This window comes from Topomyia yanbarensis, chromosome 2, assembly GCF_030247195.1.
Source record: "Topomyia yanbarensis strain Yona2022 chromosome 2, ASM3024719v1, whole genome shotgun sequence".
Lineage (NCBI taxonomy): Eukaryota > Metazoa > Arthropoda > Insecta > Diptera > Culicidae > Topomyia > Topomyia yanbarensis.
The window spans coordinates 223891154-223916038 of record NC_080671.1 but is presented as its reverse complement, the minus strand read 5'-3'; the positions used below and the strand labels follow the sequence as shown (position 1 = coordinate 223916038).

Sequence of the window (24885 nt, the reverse complement as noted above, 5' to 3'; positions counted from 1 at the left end):
TTTTGAAGCAGTTGACTACTAAATGGCCCCTCCTTGCAGCGATCGTATCCTTCGATGGCTAAGTCATCGAACGAGGTCACCGATTCGATCACTGTTCTACAGTGGAACAGCAGAAGTATCCTCCCGAAAATCGATTCCTTTAAATTTTTACTAAATAGTTTAAAATGTGATGCTTTCGCATTATGTGAAACTTGGTTAACTTCCGATATAAATCTCAACTTCCACGACTTTAATATAATTCGTCTGGATCGAGAAAACCCTTATGGAGGAGTACTTTTGGGGATCAAAAAGTGCTATTCTTTCAACCGAATTAACCTCCCTTCGACACCAGGCATTGAAATTGTCGCTTGTCAAGTTTTAATCAAAGGTAAAGACCTTTGCATTGCTTCCATCTACATTCCTCCTAGAGCCTCGGTAGGGCACCGAACGCTTTGTAATATCACGGAATCCTTACCGGCACCGCGGCTAGTTCTGGGAGACTTTAACTCGCACGGTACGGTATGGGGCTGTCTTCATGATGATAATAGATCAACATTAATCCAAGATCTTTGCGATAATTTCAACATGACCATCTTAAACACGGGAGAAATGACGCGGATTCCTACACCACCAGCACGCGCAAGCGCGTTGGATTTATCTCTATGCTCGACTTCGCTACAGTTAGATTGCATGTGGAAGGTGATCCCTGATCCCCACGGTAGCGACCATTTGCCTATCGTGATTTCAATTGCTAACGGTTCAAGACCATCGGAAACAATCAATGTATCGTATGACCTCACACGGAACATTGATTGGAAGAGTTACGCGACCGCGATATCCGTTAAAATCGAATCCACTCAAGAACTACCTCCGGAGGAAGAGTACAGGTTTTTGGCTGGCTTGATTCTCGACAGTGCGAATCAAGCTCAGACTAAACCAGTACCCAGCGCGAATACCCATGGACGGTCTCCCACCCTGTGGTGGGATAAAGAGTGCTCAGAGCTGTACGCGGAAAAGTCCACTGCATATAAGGCCTTCCGGGAAGACGGGTTACCCGCTAGCTATCTACAGTACGCGTCGTTAGAAAGGCGAATGAAGAGTCTAATGAAAGCCAAAAAACGTAGTTATTGGCGCCGGTTCGTCGACGGGTTAACGAGAGAAACAGCGATGAGCACTCTTTGGGGTACGGCTCGACGTATGCGTAACCGTAATAGTACCAACGAGAACGTGGAATATTCAAACCGTTGGATATTCGCTTTCGCCAAGAAGATCTGTCCGGACTCTGTCCCGGTACAGAAAACGTGCCGCGCCGCGTCTCCTCCCGATACCGCGAACGAAACACCGTTTTCGATGGTGGAGTTTTCACTTGCTCTCTTGTCATGCAACAATAACGCCCCAGGGTTAGACAGAATCAAATTCAACTTGCTGAAGAATCTGCCTGACACTGCAAAAAGGCGCTTGCTGAACTTATTTAACAAGTTTCTTGAGGGTAACATTGTCCCTCATGACTGGAGGCAAGTGAAGGTCATCGCCATTCAAAAACCAGGAAAACCAGCCTCCGACCACAACTCGTATCGGCCGATTGCAATGCTGTCCTGTATTCGGAAGTTGTTCGAGAAAATGATCTTGTTTCGCCTCGACAATTGGGTTGAAGCAAATGGCTTACTGTCAGATACACAATTTGGCTTCCGCAAAGGCAAAGGGACGAACGATTGCCTTGCGTTGCTTTCTACAGAAATCCAAATGGCCTATGCTAACAAAGAGCAGATGGCATCAGTCTTCTTGGATATTAAGGGGGCTTTTGACTCAGTTTATATCAACATTCTGTCAGAGAAGCTGCACCAGCATGGTCTTTCACCAATTTTAAATAACTTTTTGCTAAACCTGTTGTCTGAAAAGCACATGCACTTTTCGCATGGCGATTTAACAACATCGCGATTTAGCTACATGGGTCTTCCCCAGGGCTCATGTCTAAGTCCCCTGCTCTACAATTTTTACGTGAATGACATTGACGATTGTCTTGCCAATTCATGCACGCTAAGGCAACTTGCAGACGACGGGGCGGTCTCTGTTACAGGGCCCAAAGCTGCCGACTTGCAAGGACCATTACAAAATACCTTGGACAATTTGTCTGCTTGGGCTCTTCAGTTGGGTATTGAGTTCTCCACGGAGAAAACTGAGTTGGTTGTTTTTTCTAGGAAGCGTGAGCCGGCGCAACTCCAGCTTCTATTAATGGGTGCAACGATCAACCAGGTTTTTACATTTAAATATCTCGGGGTCTGGTTCGACTCTAAAGGTACCTGGGGATGTCACATTAGGTATCTGAAACAGAAATGCCAACAAAGGATCAATTTTCTCCGAACAATAACTGGAACATGGTGGGGTGCTCACCCAGGAAACCTGATCAGGTTGTACAAAACAACGATATTGTCGGTGATGGAGTACGGGTGTTTCTGTTTCCGCTCCGCTGCGAACATACACTTCATCAAACTGGAGAGAATCCAGTATCGTTGCTTGCGCATTGCCTTGGGTTGCATGCATTCGACCCATACGATGAGTCTCGAAGTGCTGGCGGGCGTTCTTCCGCTAAAAAATCGATTTTGGGAACTCTCATATCGATTGCTCATCCGATGCGACATTCTGAACCCGTTGGTGATTGAAAACTTCGAGAGGCTCATCGAGCTTAATTCTCAAACCCGATTTATGTCCTTGTACTTCGACTACATGGCACAGAGCATTAATCCTTCTACGTATACTCCCAACCGTGTTCGTTTCCTAGATACTTCTGATTCTACTGTATTCTTCGACACATCCATGAAGGAAGAGATTCGTGGAATCCCGGACCATATACGCCCTCAAGTGATCCCCAATATATTTTATAATAAATTCCGAGAAGTCAACTGTGACAAAATGTTCTACACTGACGGATCAAATCTCGATGGGTCCACTGGCTTCGGTATCATCAACAATATTATCACCGCTTCATTCAAGCTCAATGATCCTGCTTCAGTTTACGTCGCAGAGTTAGCTGCAATTCAGTACACCCTTGGGATCATCGACACTCTGCCCACAGATCACTACTTCATCATTTCGGACAGCCTCAGCTCTATCGAGGCTCTTCGTGCGGTGAAGCCTAAAAAGCAATTCCCGTATTTTCTGGGGAAGATACAGGAGTCCTTGTATACGTTATCTGAAAAATCTTATCAGATTACCTTTGTTTGGGTCCCCTCTCATTGCTCTATCCCGGGCAATGAAAAGGCCGACTCATTAGCAAAGGTGGGCGCATTAAATGGTGAGATATACGAAAGACCAATCTGCTTCAACGAATTTTTTAGTATTTGTCGTCAGAGGACACTCAACAGTTGGCAAACCTCGTGGAGCAATGGTGAACTTGGACGATGGCTACATTCCATTATCCCAAAGGTATCAACGAAGCCTTGGTTCAGTGGGATGGATGTGGGTCGGGATTTTATTCGTGTAATGTCCCGACTTATGTCCAACCACTACACCTTAGATGCACATTTGCGGCGTATTGGGCTTGCGGAGAGTAGTCTGTGCGCTTGTGACGAGGGCTATCATGACATCGAGCACGTTGTCTGGGTATGCGCCGGGTATTTGGACGACAGGTCTCAGTTAAAGGATTCCCTTCGGGCCCGAGGTAGACCACCCAATGTCCCAGTCCGAGATATGCTGGCAAATCGTGATTTCCCCTATATGGCCCTTATTTATACTTTCATAAAAACGATAAATATCCCAATTTAGCCCCTCTCTTTTTATTTCTCGTTTTTAGAAGTTTCCTCTTGCCGTGTGGAACCGATAAGCTTCAGACTGCCACTATGTAACCGCCGTCGCCCTTATCACTACGGAATCTGAAGCGAGAGCGACTCGAGGTCCGAAGGATTCCCTTTGAAGGATTCCCCGCGGGTCCGAAGAATACCATCCGCCAATCCGACCTACTAGACTGAGGCGCAAATTTGTTTCGCTGATCTCCCGTTTGCCCGAAAGTTGCAAGTTTTGCTCTTCTCTACCGGTCACCATCTACGCCTTCTCTCCCCTGTCCTTGACACAACTACTTCTACACCGATTTTGGAAATGACCAAGCATAAGTATCCGATAAAAAATCAAATTTGTATTCCGTATTCCTAGTTTTAAGATAGTTGTAATTTCTACTCTTTGTTAAAACTATTGTCCCCCATCTTGTAAATAGAATTGTATCCCTAGTTTTAAAACATCTGTGAAATTTTTCATAAATATTTGTTCCCCCTTTTGTGTACCAAACTATATTGTTAGTTTTAAGATAACTGTAAATATTTCCTAAAAAACTATTACTATTGAATTCCTTGTTTTAAAATTTTTCATAAAAAAAATATCTTTTGCCCCCTCTCTTATATATAGAATTTTTTTTCTAGTCTTAAGATAGCTGTAAATTTTTTCTCTTTTATAAAAAAAATATTTCAACATTGTAACCTCCTAGTTTTAAGATATTCAAAATGTAAAAACAAAAGAATTCGGCACCGTCAAGCTAACGCATTTGTGCCTATCAAATAAACGAAATGAATTAAAAAAAAAAATAAAGGTGTGTGTTAAATTCGTGTATGACAGCAAACGATTTAGCCTACCTGAATATCCATATTCTTTGGCGACGTACATAGGTTCACCCCAAGGGGGCACATTTTCTTATGTGTGAGAGCGGTTGTCATATTATTTCGAACCGAAAGGAAGAAGGTAAATAAGATAAGAAAAGCACGTGGTGCCTTTCTTTGTTCGGATTGGTTAGTGATGTAAATACTTACTATTTGCGGACATGGCCCCAAAATTTATTTTCACCATGTGCTACGAGATTCGTTTCGATTGGTTTGTTTTGTTGATGTTATACCCCAGAGGCCCGAAAGCCGTGACTAATTTCGCTAGCATGAAACCAACACACTTAAAATAGCGCATGTTTTTACTCCCTATTTTATCATCTTGGGTTCACCCTGACAAGTCGATATATGGACAACAGTAAATTAACAGTTACTTACATTTATTATTTGATTGTTGTAATTTTTATATGCCATAAGAGTGCACGCATGAAAATGATTTCTTTTGTCTAGTTTCCACTACTTTTCGGAAGAACGTTCAGTTTTGTACATTATACAGATATTTCCTGTATTTGGACACGTTGTTTAGCATTTACATGACTTACGGAACTAGTTTGTTGTCGTAGAATTCCGGCCTGAGAACCAACATTGCGAACAGGTTGCAAAGATCCCATCAGCATGGAGCTGAGTTCCAAATCAACAGTTGTGCCAATTTCGTATGTCTCTGGCTGGCAATATTTAGGTAGTTGGGTATGTTGGTCGCCTATCAAAGCGGATGAATGTCTTCTCATATAGCCACCTGTTGCTGTTGATGAAGAGTAGGGCATAGAACAGTGTGCTGCACGACATTGGTAGTCGTTTGGATATTCGGCCGGTTTCTCCTAGCAAGCGCAAAGGGTACGCTGCTTTACGTGAATTTCTGCGCGTCGCTCTCACGTCGGTCGCTCGCTCGCTCGAGGGTGGTTCCTCCTACCAACTGAAACGGGCGCGCTGGTTCCCGCGAACTGCTGTCGCCTACTATTCACCTCTTGATGGTTGCTGCTACTCCTCTAGTTCAATTTCCCCGCACTGTTTTTGAGGTTGGGAGAATTGTCGCTTTCGCTTCGCCATCCGAATGGAGAATGGGCTTGGGTCCCGAATACCACAGACTTTATAGCTATTCGGTCTCATGTTTGGATGGTTGTCCATGGCAACCATGCGTGTCGCATACCATCAAACTGGTTGGCCAATAGTTTGAGCGGACAGACTTCCCTCAGGAAATTATAGAATTCATGCCATTGACACACCTCGGCTGTGACTTACGGATTACAAATGCTTATTAGAATTTCTTCTGTAATATTATTTAGAACCACTTTTTGTTTCAAATTTTATAAAGTAACAAATATATTTTTAAATTTCTTACAAAAAACCGATTTAATCCACCTAGCAGTGAGATGCGACATTTCTTACACATATCACTATTTGATTAGTTTGCAGAACTCATGAGAAGTAGGCACCCAACTAGAGGTTGGATGAAAACAGTTTCTAGTCTTGCACGAATAAAATCTCGAATAAACTGAATAATTTATAGAAAATCAACAAAACGAACGAAATAGAAAGTAAAGCAAAAGATGAAATAATAGGTTTTTAAATTCATGCTTGTGCTTGTGCTTGTGCGACCACCCCTGGCTGCTACTCCGTTATCGATCGGGACTAGCTGAAGTTGCACAGGGAATCAGTAGATAATTATGCTTGGGATTAGCGAAACATCTTTCAATGTGCAACTCCTGGTAATCCTAAAGTGTTTCTGATCAATACCGGCGTCGGCCAGGCCCGAACGTAGATCGCGGAAGGAAAGGGAAGGAATTGTTAGTCCGATACTTGCTTTTGCTAGAGGCCGTATATACTACTGCTCACTCCACAAGTATCACGGGAGGAGGATATTTTTGTTAGTAGAGTATAGAAGTTGGATATACTTCTTCTTTACCGACACCAGAGAGGTGATTCCACCTGGGACTGGACGTGCAAAGTGAAAAAAAGCAAATGTCACCGCGAACCGGCAATGGCCTGTCATTGCGAACCGGACCTATCTTGACGATTTTCATTTTCTTGAAAGCAATAACGTTTGGGCAGTATCGTTATTTCCTGGCAGTCTATGACGTATTAAAAACAAAATTTTTGCATTTATAAAATTTCTTTTGAATTTATATTTATATGCTTTTGTTAAAAAGCCTTTAGATATATTTTGAGGTGGAAAGAAGTTCCTATTGCTATCAGAATGCGTTAAAGAAGATTTTTTTTTCTATCCGCACTGCTCCCGGTATATTGGCAATAGACCTTTCTCGTCAAAAAATTTTATATGCAGAACAGCTTCCGTTTTCATCGCTGAATCGATTCTGAATACTGTCACGTTAATTTGGTGTCTCTAACTATTGAAAAAATCAAAAATTCTTCGAACTGCCCACTTTACTCTGTATTCCCCTGTCCTATTTTACCTCGATTCTCCATACTTTTACACCATTTGGATGAACTTCGAGTGGGGAATATGAAATAAAGTTACGGCGGGTAGCTTATAATAAAGTTCCAGTAGCCTACCGCTCGCCGGCATCTATTTTAATCTGGCTATTCGCCGTTTTGTTTACTGGGTATGAACTCCAAGAGTTCATTCCAATTTGTCAAAAACATTGTTTTGACGTCGATGAACCCCAAAACAGTGTTGCAGAATATACCGATTCATCGATATCTAAACCGATTTTTAATTTCAATACCAATAAAGTTACTAAAATACCGATTTTTTTTTTCTTACCAAAAAATAACGATTTTCATATAATACGATCAATTAATATTACGTATGGGCCTTTTTAGAAAATGTCTTCACATTTCCACATCAAATCATCCGGAAATTGATTCAGCAATCTGCCAGGTTACTATCAAAATTTCAAATGAAGCTCAACAACCGATTCTGAAACTGATTGAGCTCGGTAGGTTTGATTACATAACATTAGAATGATCTATTATTTAAAACCAATTTGCAGGTAACTTTTGGTTAGCATACATCTTCACACCGATAAATACCTATTTTTTATTTAGAACTATACCGATATTAGATTTGTTCCAGTACCAGTAGAAAGTGGAAGTACTCCGGAGCAAACAGAGAGAAAATCGTTCCTATGTTCTCTTCTCTTTTTTCTTCTTCCGTTAGCAAGCTGGAGTAAAAAGCAAGTATTTTTTGCTTCTGTTTGCTCCGGAGCAACTTCTGTGTACTATAGAACAAACTTATTATACAAAACCATCTGACAACGCTGCTCTAAAGTGAAAAGTGCTCTTCAAACATCGATGACATCTTTTTTGTTTTTTTTCATGTTTTCTCTGCCTATCTGTTGTTTATCATCCTGCCAAGGAATCCAAAAACTTCAGCTGTCTCCCGTTTCCCGAGAGTTCGCCGACCAGTTTTGCTTTTAAAATGATGAAAAAACTACAGTTTAACTTCACCAGGCACAATCATCAGAATGAGATGCAGGAAAATATTTTTATTTTACCGTTCAGTATGAGAAACATTTTACAAGTGATAATCGTGTATGCCCAAAAGGTATTTGTGCGGATCTGCGAATCCGGTTTTTTGTGGAATAATTCAACCAAGGGCTATGATGTAGCAGCGGTGGAGAGTAAGTCCAATCATACGGCTTCATCCCACCCCGGCAGCAGATGAGCGCTGGCGAATGTTCTCAGCCACCTGGAGGAGGTGGTTCAGCGCGGAAGAAATGTTACCAAACATCGCCGATCTGGTGTTTGGACTTTTTTGATAATTTCATAGAGATTGGGTGTGCAGATGGGCGGTTGGAGTTCTGGGAGGGAACGACTGGTAACTTTAAGGTAAATTGTATGGAGTCACTTGTTTTTTTATTACAACTATTGACGGACGTTTCATTGTAGGGTATATATGAAGCCGAAAACATGGGGTAACTAACATAAAGCGCGCCGGTGACAAAGTGTTAGTCGCACGGTTGAGTGGACGAATCGATTCTCTGAGACTAGAAACGTACACGCAAGGTTGTCAGATCGATTGGGGTTTACGTCTGCATATGGGCGAAGTAAGTCCTATGTTTCAAGCAATTTTTTAAGCTCACGTAGGGTGCAGAACAGACAGATTTTATTTGTTATTTTAAAATACTGTATATTCTAAGCCATTTAATTTTCAGTCTGCAATAAGTATGTCATCAAGTGCCTTAATTCTTATTCTTTTTTAGCCCACGTACGCACCGATTCGGTAGGAAGCATTAGTTTATTTCGGCAAACCGTCCACAGCGTTTCCAGCTCAACATAACGCATCCGAGGAGGAGCTTCGATGTATTCTAGAGTTTCACCAGCAGGGTTACCGGTGACATATTTGGAAGTGGCGGGCGCTACAGTCATGACTGGCAGCCAGGGCCACACTGTTAAAGTGTTCCGACTCGATAGCCACCTATTGCAGTTCACCCTAAACGGCCATTGCGGTCCTATCACATGTATTTTCATAGACCAGTGGTAGGCCGAGATGGGCGCATATGGTCGCCAGGATGGTGTGTTATGTGTGTGGGACTTGAACTAGAACAGCTCCTACAAGACAATGGTTACGAGAGTGTTCAGCAGGCCGTTGGTGAGGGAGTGGATAATTTTTATAGTGTCGATTGTTGATAACAGGGCCATTTAATGGCGCCGCAATTAAATATAGAAAGTTACTAAATACATTTTGATAATAAACAAGACTTCTATTTACATTGCTTTCAATCAGATAATTTATGTTAGAACTTGCTTTTCCTCTTCTATTTTCCCATTACCGCCTCCAGTGACCGTGTGGATGCTTTCGGTTACGGTAGAATCCTTAATTTTCCCTTTTCGCCTGCTACCATTCCTTGACCTTTCGTGCAGCTTCTTGTGTCCCATCAAATGACTACGTTCAACGAATCTTTTTCCACACTATTCACAGCCATGGGGTCGTTCGCCAACATGCCTGCGATTATGCTGGGTCAAATGTGCTCTTCGAAGAAACTCCTGCCCGCTGAGGTCACATTTGTACGGGCGTTCGTTTGTATGGATTTGAATGTGCCGAGTCATGTGAGAATATTTTTTAAACCCACCACCAGACTTCACATCTGAATTCTCGATCTTTGCTGTGGATAAGTTTGTGCTGCGTAAGTTCTTTAGATTCAAGATACTTTCTACCACAGATGTCGCAACTAAATATTTGATCCGCAAGATTCATATCGATGTGAACACGCTGGTGACGTTTCAAACTGCTGCTTTCTACGTAGCCTTTGCCACAGATATCACACTTGTACGGACGCTCGCCAGTATGCATGCGCATGTGGCGAGTGAGTTCAGCACTAGTTATGAATTCTTTGCCACAAATATCGCACTTGTGCGATCTCTCACCTGCATGGATAAGTCTGTGTCGCATGAGACTACTGTTTTCGGTAAACTTCCTACTGCAGATATCGCAAATGTAAGCCTGATCTTTATGGGTAAGCCGGTGCTGATCCAATTGCTCAGAAGTGAAAAATTCTCCGCCACATATCCGACAACGGTGCCGTCGTTCGCCGGTGTGTATCCGTTTGTGCCGGCTTAGATTTATACCCTTGGTGTATGCTTTACCGCAAATATCACAGGAGTACGGTCGCGTGCCGGCATGTACGCGCTTGTGAACTGCCAGCTGTCTCTTCTTGGGGAATGATTGGTCACACATTCCGCACACATAGGCTTTATCGATGGTTGTTTGCAGTACGGTGGCATGTGTGAAATTGTTACCTGGACTTGTTGACTGTGTTGTCTGTCTAGAATGAAAATAGGGAAAAGTGCATTCGATATTAATATTTTTTTTAAAAGCATTCTTATACATTAAAATCTCCGAAAAACGGGTTATGATCTCAAAAAATCTAACTTATTTTCGAAGCATATGAATTCAATGAAGCGGAATAAGCATATCATAACAACTTACCGTTCACCTATCTCCACCTTACCGTCCTATCACATGTATGTGGCAGGCCGAGATGGGCGCATCTAGTTGCCATTGCTAGGATGGTGTGCTATGTGTGTGGGACACATTTAGGTTCACTAGTCGTATGGGACGACAATACTGGAGATGTAGCTCGGGAAGTCAGGCTTGACTGTTCCAATTCACAACTAAGTCCGAAGATTATGCTACCTGCCCGTGATTCGGTAATTTGTGACTACGGAAATCAAATGTGAATCGTTCGTAATATCCATTACATGATCAAATGCGCTGATGGGTTAGGCTTTTGATTCGGCTATATTCCATCGTCATTGAAGCTAGATCATAGAATCATGTTAATTTGACAGACGGCAAGTGTTATTAGTAGCACAAACAGCTAGCAGCCCAGCTAGTATTGTTCTTTCTGCTTGCAACCAACCTGGTTATATTGATGTCAATGCTAAATTCGCTGTTACAGCTGTATGATTCGCTATTAACATGGGACAGTTATGCTTAGAGCACCAGATTCTAAAAGCGACCAATTTTGGCCAATCACTGGAGACAAAATCACACGTAACAATTGATAATAAATTAAATTATTGCTGAGTAATTTTTGTTGTACATGAATAAAACATATCTCTTTTCTCGTTACCTATGGCTAAATAACTATTAGAAAGGTTATGAGTTTATGCTGTCGCATTTTATAATCATTTATACTACTTTCAAGCGATCGATTTTCAAGATACGACTCGCACTTTAACCACCCCTTCACCGCGCCATCAAAATATAAATGTCATACTCCTAATGAACTAATATTTATTAAAACATTTACTAAATAAAAACATAGACCTGATAGTTCGTTTGCGAAAAAACACCGAAGCACAGTGAATTGGTGTTAAAACTATATCTTTGATCCTAGTGCTGCAGGATTTTGCCAACATTTATACTATTTTCATTCAAAAAAAGTATCACGTGTACACTATGTATATGGATTTCTAAATTTGGTAATTGTTACGAATCACACTCGGCCTGGCCTTGGGTACAAGATAATAATTGCTTGATCTCCCACGAGCATGGTCCTGCCGGAGTGTTTGCCTTACCCGATACCGGGGCAGCCTGTCTTCTTGTGAATCGGAGCCGCTGAACATTCCGATGAGTCAAATAAAAATGAAAGCCTAGCGAGCTTGTTAATACAAGATATTCGCATTTAAAAGCGAACCAAATCAAGTTTCTCATACTATGGTCGAATACAAAAAATTCCAAGTCTATGTAAACAAGCTCTCCGAACTGTCAAAAAAGTGAGGTTAAACATTTTCATTCAATGTTCATACAGCGAGAGGTTCATTTTAGTTTGTTTACATTGCTAATGATTTTTGTACTGCGATTCACCACTTCATTTACCGCGTTGCCAAGAACATAAGTGAAAATATTCAAAGCAGTGCTGCCCAAACGCACATTTTAAGTCCCACCATTCTTGCTGAGGTGAAAAAAATATTCAACATTCTTGCATATTTCAAATTTTAAAAAATCATGATAGCTCCTAAAAATCTCATTTTGATTTTGTTACTATGTTTTAATTGCCGCAATGTTTTACTGTATCGATTTTGTTGGTTATTTTCGGCAAATTTGAGGCTAAGAGAAACGAAACCAATGAAATTGAAAGACGGATAGGTATTCTAGAGCGAATCAGTTATAAACTTAGAGCGGAAAACTAGGACTAGGCAGGCTCATATGGACATGATCGAAAGGACCCAAGTAACCACTAAGCCGTGAAAATGGCATCAATTCGGTTCTATACTCGCTTATAGATCAAGGGTAGCAGAGCTTATAGGTTCAATATCGTACTTTAGTGCTGCTTAAAGACCCCTTTTGGCGAAATATTCGGCTGATATACCGCTTACTCCTACTTTTTCCACCGCGCCTATGGAGATATGTCAAATCTTGGAACGGGACGGGACGTGCAAAGTGAAAAAAAGCAAATGTCACCGCGAACCGGCAATGGCCTGGCATTTTATTTATTTATTTATTTCAAGACGTCAATCAGATGTAGACCGGTTTCTTACAATAATTATTAAACTAACTTAACACTAGTTGAAATTTTGGTTTACTTTAAACTGCTGCTTAAGTTTTGTTTTCGACATAGTGAAGTCAATGCTTTCGCAATGTTTGTTGTAAATATTCATCATTTGGTTTAAAGGGCCAAACTTGGCATAATTAGTGCGATGGCGAATTGTACAAAAGATGCTGCGGTTACGTAGTTGTCGAGAAGGAGCATAAAAATTTAGTTTCGATAAAAGTTCGATTGAATCAATACGATGTGATACAATGTCGTTTACAAATGATACCATAGAAAATTCACGACGATCTTTCAAGGTTTGAATGTCAATTAGCATGCACCGTGCTTCATAAGATGGCAAATGTAGTCCAGTCCAACCTAGTTTACGAAGAGCGAACATCAAAAACTGCTTTTGTACTGATTCTATCCGGTTTGCATGCGTTGCTGAAAAAGGCGACCAAACTATACTACAATATTCTAGTGTTGAACGCACATAGGCTACATATAATGTTTTTATTGTGTAGGGATCTTGGAAATTATAGCAGAAGCGTTTAATAAAACCTAGTGTGCTGTTTGCTTTGTTAATTATTGTGTTATAATGATCTATGAATGTTATTTTGGAATCTATAATAACTCCTAGATCTCTTATTCTGTCACACTTTTCTACTTGTTGATTTCCCAATAAGATTCTATTGTTCTGTATATTATTCTTTCTACTCAATGTTATGGAATTACATTTTTTTACATTCAGTTTCAGCAGGCTTTTATTACACCATGTATAAAATATATTTACTTCGTTTTGAAATGTCTGAAAGTCTTCACCATTTCTTATTTCTAGAAATAGTTTCATATCATCAGCATATATAAGAACTTTTACATTTTTTAGAATGAAGGAAATGTCGTTAACAAATAAAATAAAGAATAGCGGGCCCAAATGAGACCCTTGAGGAACTCCTGATGTAACTTGAATTGGGATTGATTTTATCCCTTTAAATCTAACAGCTTGTTCACGATTTGTAAGATATGATTGTACCCATGTAAGAAGTGCTGGCTCAAACCCCATTTTTTCTAATTTAAAAAGTAGCATGGGTATGTCGATGCGATCAAATGCTTTGCTAAAATCTGTATAAAGAGCTTCAACGTGGTTTCCGTTATCCATTGCTGTTAATGTGTAGTTAATGAATTCGAGTAGGTTTGTACTTGTAGAACTCCCTTTGAAAAAACCATGTTGCACATGGGTAATTCTGTTCTTGATTTGGTGGAATAAATTTTCATTAACAATCGCCTCGAAAATCTTGGGAATGCACGAGATGATAGCTATTCCACGATAGTTACGCACATCGGATTTTTTACCATTTTTAAAAATTGGAACTAGGAAAGAGCTTTTCCATGTTTTAGGAAAACAACCTGATTCTAGAGACATGTTAAAAAGCCAAAATAAAGGAGCGGTTAGTTCTATTGACAAAGTTTTTAAAAACACCGGTGGAACGCCATCAGGTCCAGGGCTTTTAGAGCTATCCAAGTTTTTTAAGGCATCCATGATTGTATGTACTTTTATCTGTTTAATGTTAATATCTCTTGAAAGTTCTGGGAGGAATGAAAAGTATTCACGCTCTCGATCCTTCTCTGAAAATGTAGTGTAAACTTCCTGGAAGAATGTTGCAAAAAGATTGCAGATTTCCTCTGAGTTATCGCCTACCTTTCCATCAAGATGCATTTCTGTTGGGAAATAATCCGATTTTATTTTAGTTTTTACGTAATCAAAGAAGTTTTTTGGGCAAGTTTTTATATTGCGTTCTGTTCTTGCATTGTACTCTTCAAACGCGATATCAATGGCAAGGTTCAATTGATCGCATAGATTTAAATAATTTGTTAAGTTATCTTCGCTGTTGTATTTTTTGTAGATTTTGTGTGCTTTCTGCTTACGATTTTTTAAATTTTTGATTTCTCTATTAAACCAGATGGGATGTTTTGAGTTATAGTGACGCCTTCTTCTTTTCAATGGTATATCTTCGTGAATGACTTCAAATAATATTTTGTAGAAGATGTCTACGGCAGCTTCAACATTTTCTTCATTTCTTAAAATCATTTGCCAGTTTATTGCATTAATTTTTTGCCTCAAGCTTTCATAGTTAGCGGACTCGTAATCAAATACCTCCTCAAATTCACTATCACCAGGTCTGTCGTTAACATGCAAGAATATAGAAAACTCAATGGCTGTATGATAAGCTTCATTCTTCCATAAGGGAGTAAGTGATTCCGTTACACAGAAGTCTTCGTCTATATTCGTCATTAATAAATCTAAATAGCAATGCCGCTGATTTCTTATGTGATTTATTTGATTAAGTCCTAAACTGGCAGATTTATCGCAAATGAACTGCAAAGTTTCATTTTCCCCTACAACAGGAAGTAGGATGCTCTCATTATCAGCATCTGGTATGAAATCAATACCGCGTTGATTGAAATCGCCATATATGTGAACTTTTACGTGCATTGCGAACCGGACCTATCTTGACGATTTTCATTTTCTTGAAAGCAATAACGTTTGGGCAGTATCGTTATTTCCTGGCAGTCTATGACGTATTAAAAACAAAATTTTTGCATTTATAAAATTTGTTTTGAATCTATATTTATATGCTTTTGTTAAAAAACCTTTAGATATATTTTGAGGTGGAAAGAAGTTCCTATTGCTATCAGAATGCGTTAAAGAAGATTTTTTTTTCTATCCGCACTGCTCCCGGTATATTGGCAATTAATAAAAAGAATAAACATTCCAAATAATTGATTTTGTTACTATGTTTTAATTGTCGCAATGTTCTACTGTATCGATTTTGTTGGTTATTTTCGGCAAATTTGAGGCTAAGAGAAACGAAACCAATAAAATTGAAAGACGGATAGGTATTCTAGAGCGAATCAGTTATAAACTTAGAGCGGAAAACTAGGACTAGGCAGGCTCATATGGACATGATCGAAAGGACCCAAGTAACCACTAAGCCGTGAAAATGGCATCAATTCGGTTCTATACTTGCTTATAGATCAAGGGTAGCAGAGCTTATAGGTTCAATATCGTACTTTGGTGCTGCTTAAAGGCCACTTTTGGCGAAATATTCGGCTGATATACTGCTTACTCCTACTTTTTCCACCGCGCCTATGGAGATATGTTAAATCAATTTGTGGTGGGTAGGACCCACTGGTTCGAAGAAAAAAAACAAAACGAAAACAGGGAATAAAAAGTTTTTTTTTCTCGTTCTCCCTTTTATGGTCTTTCTGTCGCATGCGACGTTTGATTTTTTTTTGCAGTACGGCGTACGTTCCAAGGCTCGAACAACTTCTGCCTTTAGAAGTTACTACTTTGCTCCAGCGCGTTTGCTTTTTGATCTATTTGGGTGTTGGCTAATCTAACTGATATTAGCCGTTCTTAAATCGAGAGATTTCTGTTGTGATTATACTTATAATTGGGCGCAAGGTTTTGATCATATTTTTCAAAACTATCATTAGATGTATACTAAATTGAAACAAATCATCGCAATGTACCATTTCATTTCATGGTTCGAAGGTTTTGTGCTCTTTAATTTGTTTATGACAACATGCCTAAACTTCGGAAGCTGATAAGGTTTTCTTTTGCTTACAATGTGTCTCATACAAGGGGCAGATCACTCTAAGAATGTATAACAAACTTGCATCAAATTGAAAAAATGCATTTAATTTCCATTTTTGCATCAGCTTTGTACTGCCCCGCAGAAAAGTTTGTTTAACAAACGTCCTACGCTGATCCACTTTATTCGACATTTTGTTAAATGTAGGGCTAGTTTTTCTGTAGGGTTTTGACGTCTTACACGCAACGCAAACAACATTGCACGCAACGCAAAATACGTTATGAATTTCAATTTTGATGGAAATAAATGCATTTAATTTCGCTGATTTCTAAAAATTCATTACAAGTGATCTGCCCCTAGGTCTCATATCACATTTGTTTTGATTTGGGATTTATTGTTTAGAGTAATTGAAATGTCAACTATAACAGGCATTAAAATGGCATCGATGACTACCGTATCTGGCTTATAGGTACAGGGTTTATAAGCTCTACAATAGAGCCTCATATACCCATATACGACCTGTTTTAATGCTTAAAATTCGTAGTGCTTATAAGCATTAGCAAAGCTTGTTTAAAGCTTATAGACATTTGCAAAGCTTGTATAGAACCTATAAGCATGCAAAAACTGTTAGAAGGTAAATATAATGCTTGCTTTAGTGCTTAGTGGTTACTTGGGGAAATGTGAAGAATTCTTTGCCTTCTGCTAAGTAGGAGTTGGGCATTGCACCCAAGTCAACCGCATAGTCTATGGTAGAACATAACTCATCATCATGTTTTACCGCCGACGCTGGTAAAACATGATGATGTGCCACTTTTCGTTTCTCTTAGTCTCAAATTTGCCGAAAATAACCAACAAAATCGATACAGAATAATTGATTTTACGCTGCTGTAATTGTGCATCAATTGTATAAAGCTCAATAATGAAATTGCCACAAAACTAAGAAAGTTAAGAATTTGGTATCAAAAAATAAATTCCAGGCTATTTAAGGATGCATTTATTAGATTGTTACAATTGTGGCTTTATTATATAGATTTTTTTGAAAAAAAATATTTAAAAAAAATATTACTTTATTTTCTAACAAACAAATAATTCCATTCGTGAGTTTGATCACCTTAACGACCGACAAATGCATATTTATATTAGACAGTGAAAAATTAATGCCAAATATATTTATTGAAAATTTTGAGGAGTATTTTTTGAATAATCAGTGAGTTAAACACTATGAAAAACTTGCCATCACCTTGTGTGAATAAGATTGGAGATTGTCAGATAAATAAATTGTAGATTGAATCATTTTTAAGTAGTAATTGTAGAATATTTTATTAATTTATTCTTTTTTTGATATTTTAATTCATTAAATAATAATAAAAATAATTAAATAAAATTCATATTTTGTTTGCTGCCACCGAATGATCGGCTGGGAATAGGAAATAACGGTTAGATATGTTTTCCATGACATGCAGTCAAATTCCCACATTTTGCTACTAATCACATGGCTGCACTGATTATATATTGTGTCCAGCAGAGTTGAAAATATTCAAATTCATTGAATTAAAATTGATCATATTCAGCCGCACGCAGCTGAAAACGTTAAACGAACAAACCGGCCATTCATCCATGCAGTTTTTCATTCGGTTCCGATTATTACACGAAGTGACCGTACAGCAACGAATCAAACGCATCAAAGTAGGCCCTGGCACAATGTAAGCGATGATGATTGTTGTTTCATATACTTTATAGGCACATGAATATTTTTTTCTATTAGGTTCTTTACTGCTACAGTTAACCTCACTTTTCTTGACAGTTCGATTGTACTGTTTACATGGACTTAGAAAATTTGTGGACGACTAGATTCGCTCGAAGCAAATCGTAAAGAATTTTTCTAAGTCCATGTAAACAGTACAAGCTGTCAAAAATGAACATCGAATTCATTTGTGACGTCAGCGTAAAGTATTCAATTCACCGCGAATCGCAACAGGTTCATTTTCAGCCGTCAAATAGGAGCTTCGATTATTTTTACCTCTGGTGTGGTCAAGAATTCGTTGCACATTGTTTTTTCACCGTAAGAGTTTAAATATTTTCGATTATCAACTTTCTTGAAATCCGTCTGTTTATCTCAACGATTTCTCTGACGTCACCGTAGAATTCACGGAGTAGCAAGCCTCGCTTCTGAGAGCCGTGGTAGCACACTTCTGTCAATTCAAAAACAGCCAACAAAGTTCTGTTAAATAATCATAGTAACCTGTCCCCGCGTTTCCCGCAGGGAGGAGTACAGAAAATCTAGAACTAGACGCCCCTTTTCCTCTTATTTTGGGTTGCCATAGCAAAAATAACCTACACAACTGAATCAACTTATGAAATATTGCGTCTCTCGTTCAAATTTGTGGAAAATAATTTCCCGCCAAGATCCGTCTCAGAATTTCTCTGCTGTTATCATTGTCGGCGGTTACCAGTGAGCCCAAATACATGAATTCGTCGACCATCTCGATTTCGTCACCGTCAATCCGAACTCGGGTGGGAGGTTCACATTGTCGTCTCTAGAACCTCTTCCTCTCATGTATTTTGTATTCGAAAAGTTGATGGCAAGTCCAATCCTGCTGGCTTCAGCTTTCAGTCTTTGAGCATATGTTTCATTCAAAATTCAATAGAGATACGAATAGTTTAAATATCGCACGTGGAATGTCTCTTTTGAAAATTTTCATCGTCAAATTTTCATATTACCCAGTTAAGCCAAATATTTTTCTGATATAGCCATGAATTTCCTTAATTATAGTGTAGATACAGGTTTTGAATACAACTGAATTAAATTTGAGTTGATGTAGCAGCAGACAAAAATAGTTTTGTTTTCACAAACCTTCACAATTACATCGAACACATGAAATATGCTTGGATATTAATAAATATTTCATATTGGCAGAAGATCTTATCACACAACTTAGAAATGGATACATAAATAGCTAGATAGATGCGATAGAAGGGAGACAGAGAGAGAGGAGAGAGAGATGGGGGGGGGGGCGTGTGAGGAATGGCAAATGATGGTTAAGGCAGTGACCTTATTTTTATAGGTATGTTACGCAATATATTGATTCCTTACATTATTATCATAAATAATGTAAGTAGTATTTTTTGCGCCATAACCCAGTGGCGCAGTAAGAAAATTTTTGGGGGGGGGATATGAATTTTTTTTTGTATATATATGAAAAAATGTTCAAAAACGTTCTGAGCAGGAAAAAAATGTTCAAAAACCAATAACTCAGGGAACGGGTTTGGGTAGTCAAGGTAGGAAAGCTAGTTGTTGGTATAGAATAAATGCTCTTCCCCTACGAGGACAATCTGGGCGGCAAACTTCAGACAGTCTAATTTACTGAGCCCTTCAGTTCCCTTGTGCCATTCAGTACCATTTCCTCGTTGAGCTTCCGACAGGTTCGCGAACTACTCGGTCTAGTCCCCGACGATAGATCTAGCCTACTCCAACGAAAAATTCCCCGGCGAAAGAAGTTCGAGTCAACCAGCCAGGTGCTGCGGTTAGTTCGGCGATTCCGGTAGAGTAGGGCATCCGGTTTGCTGGAGCCCCGGCGCGACTGGTGGTGTATCGTTACGGTCTACACGGTCTCGTTCCCGGCGGTGAATCTGACTGTAAGCTGACGCAGAGGTCTCAGACAAAAGAAGTTCTCCCGATACCGATTCTTGTTTGGTTTCAGTACCACAACTTCTTGAGCCCTTTGACTCCGTAACCGCTGCCATTTAGCACCGCAACTCCTTTAAGCCATTTAGTTATCTTCTTGGGCCATTTAGCACTACTTCCTTGATGGTCCATTCAGTCCTCGACTTGTTCGCGAACAACTCGGTCTAGTCCCCGACGATGGACCTGACCTACTCCGACAGAGAATTCCCCGGCGAGAGAAGTTCTCCCGAGATCGAGCTAATCAGCTAGGTGCGGAGGTCAGTTCGGCGATTCTGGTGAAGCAGGGTATCCGATGCAGTGGTGCACCGATGACCCGCGAATAGTGGTGTCTCGTCGCTGTCTATTCAGTCTAGTCCCCAGCGGTGAATCTAGCTTACGCTAACGGAGAGTTCTCTGTCGAAAAAAGTTTTCCCAATATCGATTCTTCTTTGGTTTTCGCTATTTTTCTATCAGAACAACCGGTGGGGTGCCGTGGTCGGTCTGGCGAATCCTCATGGAGCGTGACGTCCGGTTCGCTGGCGTTTCGACGCCCCATACTCGCTGCTCTGTTGCAGTCTATTCGACTAGTCCTAGCTTATACCTGCGGAGAGTTCCCTGGCGGTGATTGCTCTCCCGAAACCGTTGTTCGATGTCCATTCCGCTGTAAGACGGTCATGATCTACATCAACGGTTCTCAACCTTTTTCGTACCACGGACGCCTTAGATATCACACTGGGTTGCTGCGGACCCCCACAGATAAACATAAATTTTATATGCTATGAATAGGGTAAGGTGGGGCAAATCCGACCGTTGGGTAAACCCGATCCCCCTCTGTTATCGAAAATCAGAAGCACTACGCGAACTAATATCAATGTTGTCGTGTAGAGCATCGAAAATAATCATAATGGTGGTATGACAGCATTTCATTAGTCTACATTGAGATGCTCAAACGACAAAAATTTTTTTTTTTCTACTTTTGATTTGACTTTTGTGCATCATTGACTACAGGATACTTCTGATTGTTAAAGTGATTGCATAATAAATGTAAGTGGATTTAAATTCTTTTATTTAAGTCCTACAAAGTCCATAGATGAATTTAGTTTAACCTTTTTCATATATTTTTTAATTGCATCGGTGGGGCAAATCCGACCTCTAAATATTGGGGTGAATCCGACCGCTTTTTTGCTAAGAAAATTTTTATTTATCAAATTGAAATATATTTTTATTGCTATTATTTATTATTTTTATGCAAAATAGTTCATAATTACAAACGAAAGACACAAAAACGTGATAATTATAGTACTCATCAAGCAATTGCTCCGATGCAAATGGGAATATCATTACGTGCTACTGCTCGTGATTTTAGCATTCCAAGATTGATATTGAATTCCATTTTATTCATGTTATAATTCAATAACACAACATTCATTGATTTATCATTGAAAAACCATAAAATTTGAGTAATATCTGCACTAAATCAACCAAAAACATAGGGGGTCGGGTTTACCCCACCATTTTTGAAAACAGCAGAAATGAACATTTTTGTAAAACGCTTGTATCTCAAGATATTCAGAAGATCCAAATAAAATGCTATATACAGAAAGTTGCCCAGCAGTCTAACCTTTAATTTGGTATATAAAACGACTTGGTCCGATGTAAAATGAGCATTTTACAGCCAAAACCATTTACTAGGTCGGATTTGCCCCACCTTACCCTATGTTATTTTCAATTTGTTAGGAAACAAGATTTGAAATTTCAATATGCACTCGGAAAATATATTTTTCTTCGCGGACTTCCAGCAATGACTTCGCGGTCCCCTAGGGGCCCGCGGACCCCAGGTTGAGAATCACTGATCCAACATCATATCTCTGTTTACTACGTTCCACATCTCTACGTCGCTTGTCATTCTGTAGGCTACATTATTCGGGTTGATGTCTGGTCCTCCCGTTTTAAGTAGCTCCCTGCACGTCACTTCAAACCTCGGACATTCAAAGACTCTCCTCGGACATTCAAAGACTTCAAACCTCGGACATTTAAAGACGCTCCAGGCACAGTGTTGACGTTTCGTACCCACACCGATGAAGATACTCCTTAAGCAGCCGTGGCTCGGTAGGAGCTGTTTCAGGTGGAAGGTCATCTCTCCGTGCTTTCTATTGACCCACGTCGACAGGTTTGGATGAGCCGGTAGGTCCACTTTCCTTTCTCCGTATTATCCCATTCCTACTGCTGCGTCACCATTGAATCGATTCTCATCATCTCCCTCACGCAGGAGCCCCATATCGCAGTATCGATGACAAAACACTAGATAAAGACCCGACATTTCGCATGTGTAATCAACGTCGTTGTTAAAGCTCAATCAGTCGTCGATTGCTTCAGTGCACGCTTCGATGCATTCACAAGCCCTTCGATGGTGATCTGTATCCGCTGAACCGCTTTGCAGTTGCTGTGCAACAACAAATCCGTCTTGTAGTGAGCTATTTGCAGCTTGACCCATTCATCCAGCTCTCGATCGCATCTATTGTCTCCGTCACCGACACCTCTATTTCTTCAAGTGTCTCACCGTTAGGGACACATCGTCCACGAAACCAACGATTTTCACTTTCCTGGGCAGCCGCAGTGTTAAGACCTTACACTTATAGAATGTATTCGTAAATCGCTAGGAATTAATTTCGTACAAACAACTTTCATAAAATATACGAATTTTTCGTACATATGATGAATCGTTCGTAGTTCTATCGAAACACTTATTTTTTATTACGAGTTTTTCGTAAAAACCACGAAATGACTTTCGTTAGCTTATTACGAAACAGCTTCATTCAGCAAACGAGTCGTTCACTGTTATATACGAATATCTTTATAATATTTACGAGCACCATTCGTCAAACCGTCCACGTCAAAAGACCAATATGGAGCCATTGTTGCTATTCGTCAGATAATTGTTGTTGTCTGACTGTTTAGAAATCGTTCGTAATATACACAAACGTTTATAAAATAAACAAAACATTTCATTTCATTCACGAAAATAATGTCGAATATCAACGATAACATTCGTGCAGTGTGCATTAAATGTGTAAAATTCACGAAAGCTTTCGTTCACCATTCTTGTTCATGAAATGAACGAAACTTACTATTTACAATGCATGAAAATACTTCGTCGCAGAAACCGACGAATGAATTCGTGCATTGCATGATTCATTATATTCATAAATTTATATTATGAGTACATCGTACATCCCATTCCAAAGTGTTGGACAGAGAATGGAGCCCTGAGTTACGCCCGCTGCGACTCGCATTGCCTTCTGCCCATTTGTTCGTCTGGTACATCAGTGATCTACTCTGGAAGTAGCTCTTCATGATCTGGCTCATTCTTTTATGTCACGCTGCAGTATTGGTCTATTCGAGGCTGGATGGCTCGGTGACTTCCCTGACTTTGGCAGCAACATCAGTTTCTGCACCTTCCTCATTTCGGGGATTACCATCGTTTAAAACTTCAGCAGTAGTATCCTGAACATGTTCGGATATGCCAGGATCGCAGCTTTCAGAACCACGGTTGGTATTCCATCCGGACCGAGGGTTTGCTTTGATTTTAGTCACATCGACGCGTCTTTGAGCTCGTCGTTAGTCACTTGCCACTCGACTGTGTTATCTCCGTCTTCTTCGCCGTACGGTGTCGGTGACCAGGAAGTTGAATCGTGATTCGGGAAGAGACCCTCAACGATTATCTTTAGCTTACTTGGGCCTATTTCAGCTGGTGTCGACGGACCATCGTCTTCGTCATGACGAATCAGTACGCGTCCCCCAGGAATTGGCGTTTATTTCTCAGCACAGCTACTTATGGTAATTGGCTTGCTAAGCTTGATCTCCCGTTTTAAAGAGTCCCTACCTTCTACATACGTCGCTTGCGCTATTCTCTCACTCTCCGATCTTGCGCTCTGCGCCCGCCTTCTGGCTCTAAGACAAGCAGCGTGTAGCGTACTGATTTAACCAGTAAGCTGCACGCCGTCTACTGCATGGCCCTAGTTTTCATGACATTGTAACGTCACAAGCCGTCACAATCCTTCTTGTTAGCCGTCACCCGTATCAACGTACTTGATTCCGTTGTTCGCCGAAGTTACTCAACAAAGAGGTTTTCGTTAAAGGCTTTCGTCTTCCATTTTAGCTTGCCGCCCGTCCTTCTTCGTGCTGCAGCAGGGTTCCTTTGGCCGATACGATAGCAAATCGCCTGGTGGTCTCTATGGGGATACTTCTCTCACACTCTCCAGTCCATGTTCGCCGTCAGTCAAAGACTACAAAATGTGGCGAAATTTCTCTCGGTACCGATATCCGTTTCGTGAACCATTAAGCTCCTAGCTCCTCGCTTCGCCGTTATAGTCCTCGGCGGTTAAGCTAGCCTCCAGAACGTGCCGACAGGTAGGTGTCGAGTCTGTAGCCAATTTTCACTACAAGGGAAATATTTTCACAAGATAACTTTTGCAAATGAAACTTTGAGAATTTCATTTAAAATATTAGGCATATTTTTGTTTAACATATTCAATTTTTTTCAAATTTCTCCAAAATATTTCGGGGGGGGGGGGGGGGGTCGTCCCCAAACCCCCCTCCCCCCCGCTACTACGCCACTGCCATAACCAGTATAACCTAAATCTTGCAAAAGAGCTTTTTCGCTAGAGTTTTGGGCTTCAAACATTCAGTTGCTTTCGGTGACGCCACGAGTATAATTATATGAGAAATCTTTTATCTCACTACTAGGTGAATTACTTGTTGATCTGTGTATTGATATACCATCCATCATTTATCTCATGATTGAACGCAACGTCTAATCTAAGGGATAAATACATGAACTCGCTGTTTCACTACCAACACCTTTTTTTGTCTTTGAAGTGAACTTGTATATTGATTTTTGAGAAATAGTTAATTTATTGTAGAGGTAATTCACAAAATGCTCTCAACATCGAATTCCTTGAATCACGTAGATGTGTTTTCATACCCCGATATTCAAAATCGGTGTAGTTTTGCCTCTAAAACACCAGTAAAGCAATACTCTGTATGAAACAATCTCATTTTTA

General features: G+C 40.1%; 1 protein-coding gene across 1 annotated transcript in view; it reads right to left on the bottom strand.

The window, feature by feature from the left end:
* Positions 1-9645: 9645 nt before the first annotated feature.
* LOC131680097 (zinc finger protein 519-like) overlaps positions 9646-24885 on the bottom strand; it is a 30146-nt gene continuing 14906 nt past the window's right edge. Inside the window, exon 3 of the mRNA XM_058960818.1 lies at positions 9646-10348. Within this exon, the coding sequence (XP_058816801.1) occupies positions 9646-10348 (703 nt within the window). The remainder of the gene's footprint in view (positions 10349-24885) is intronic.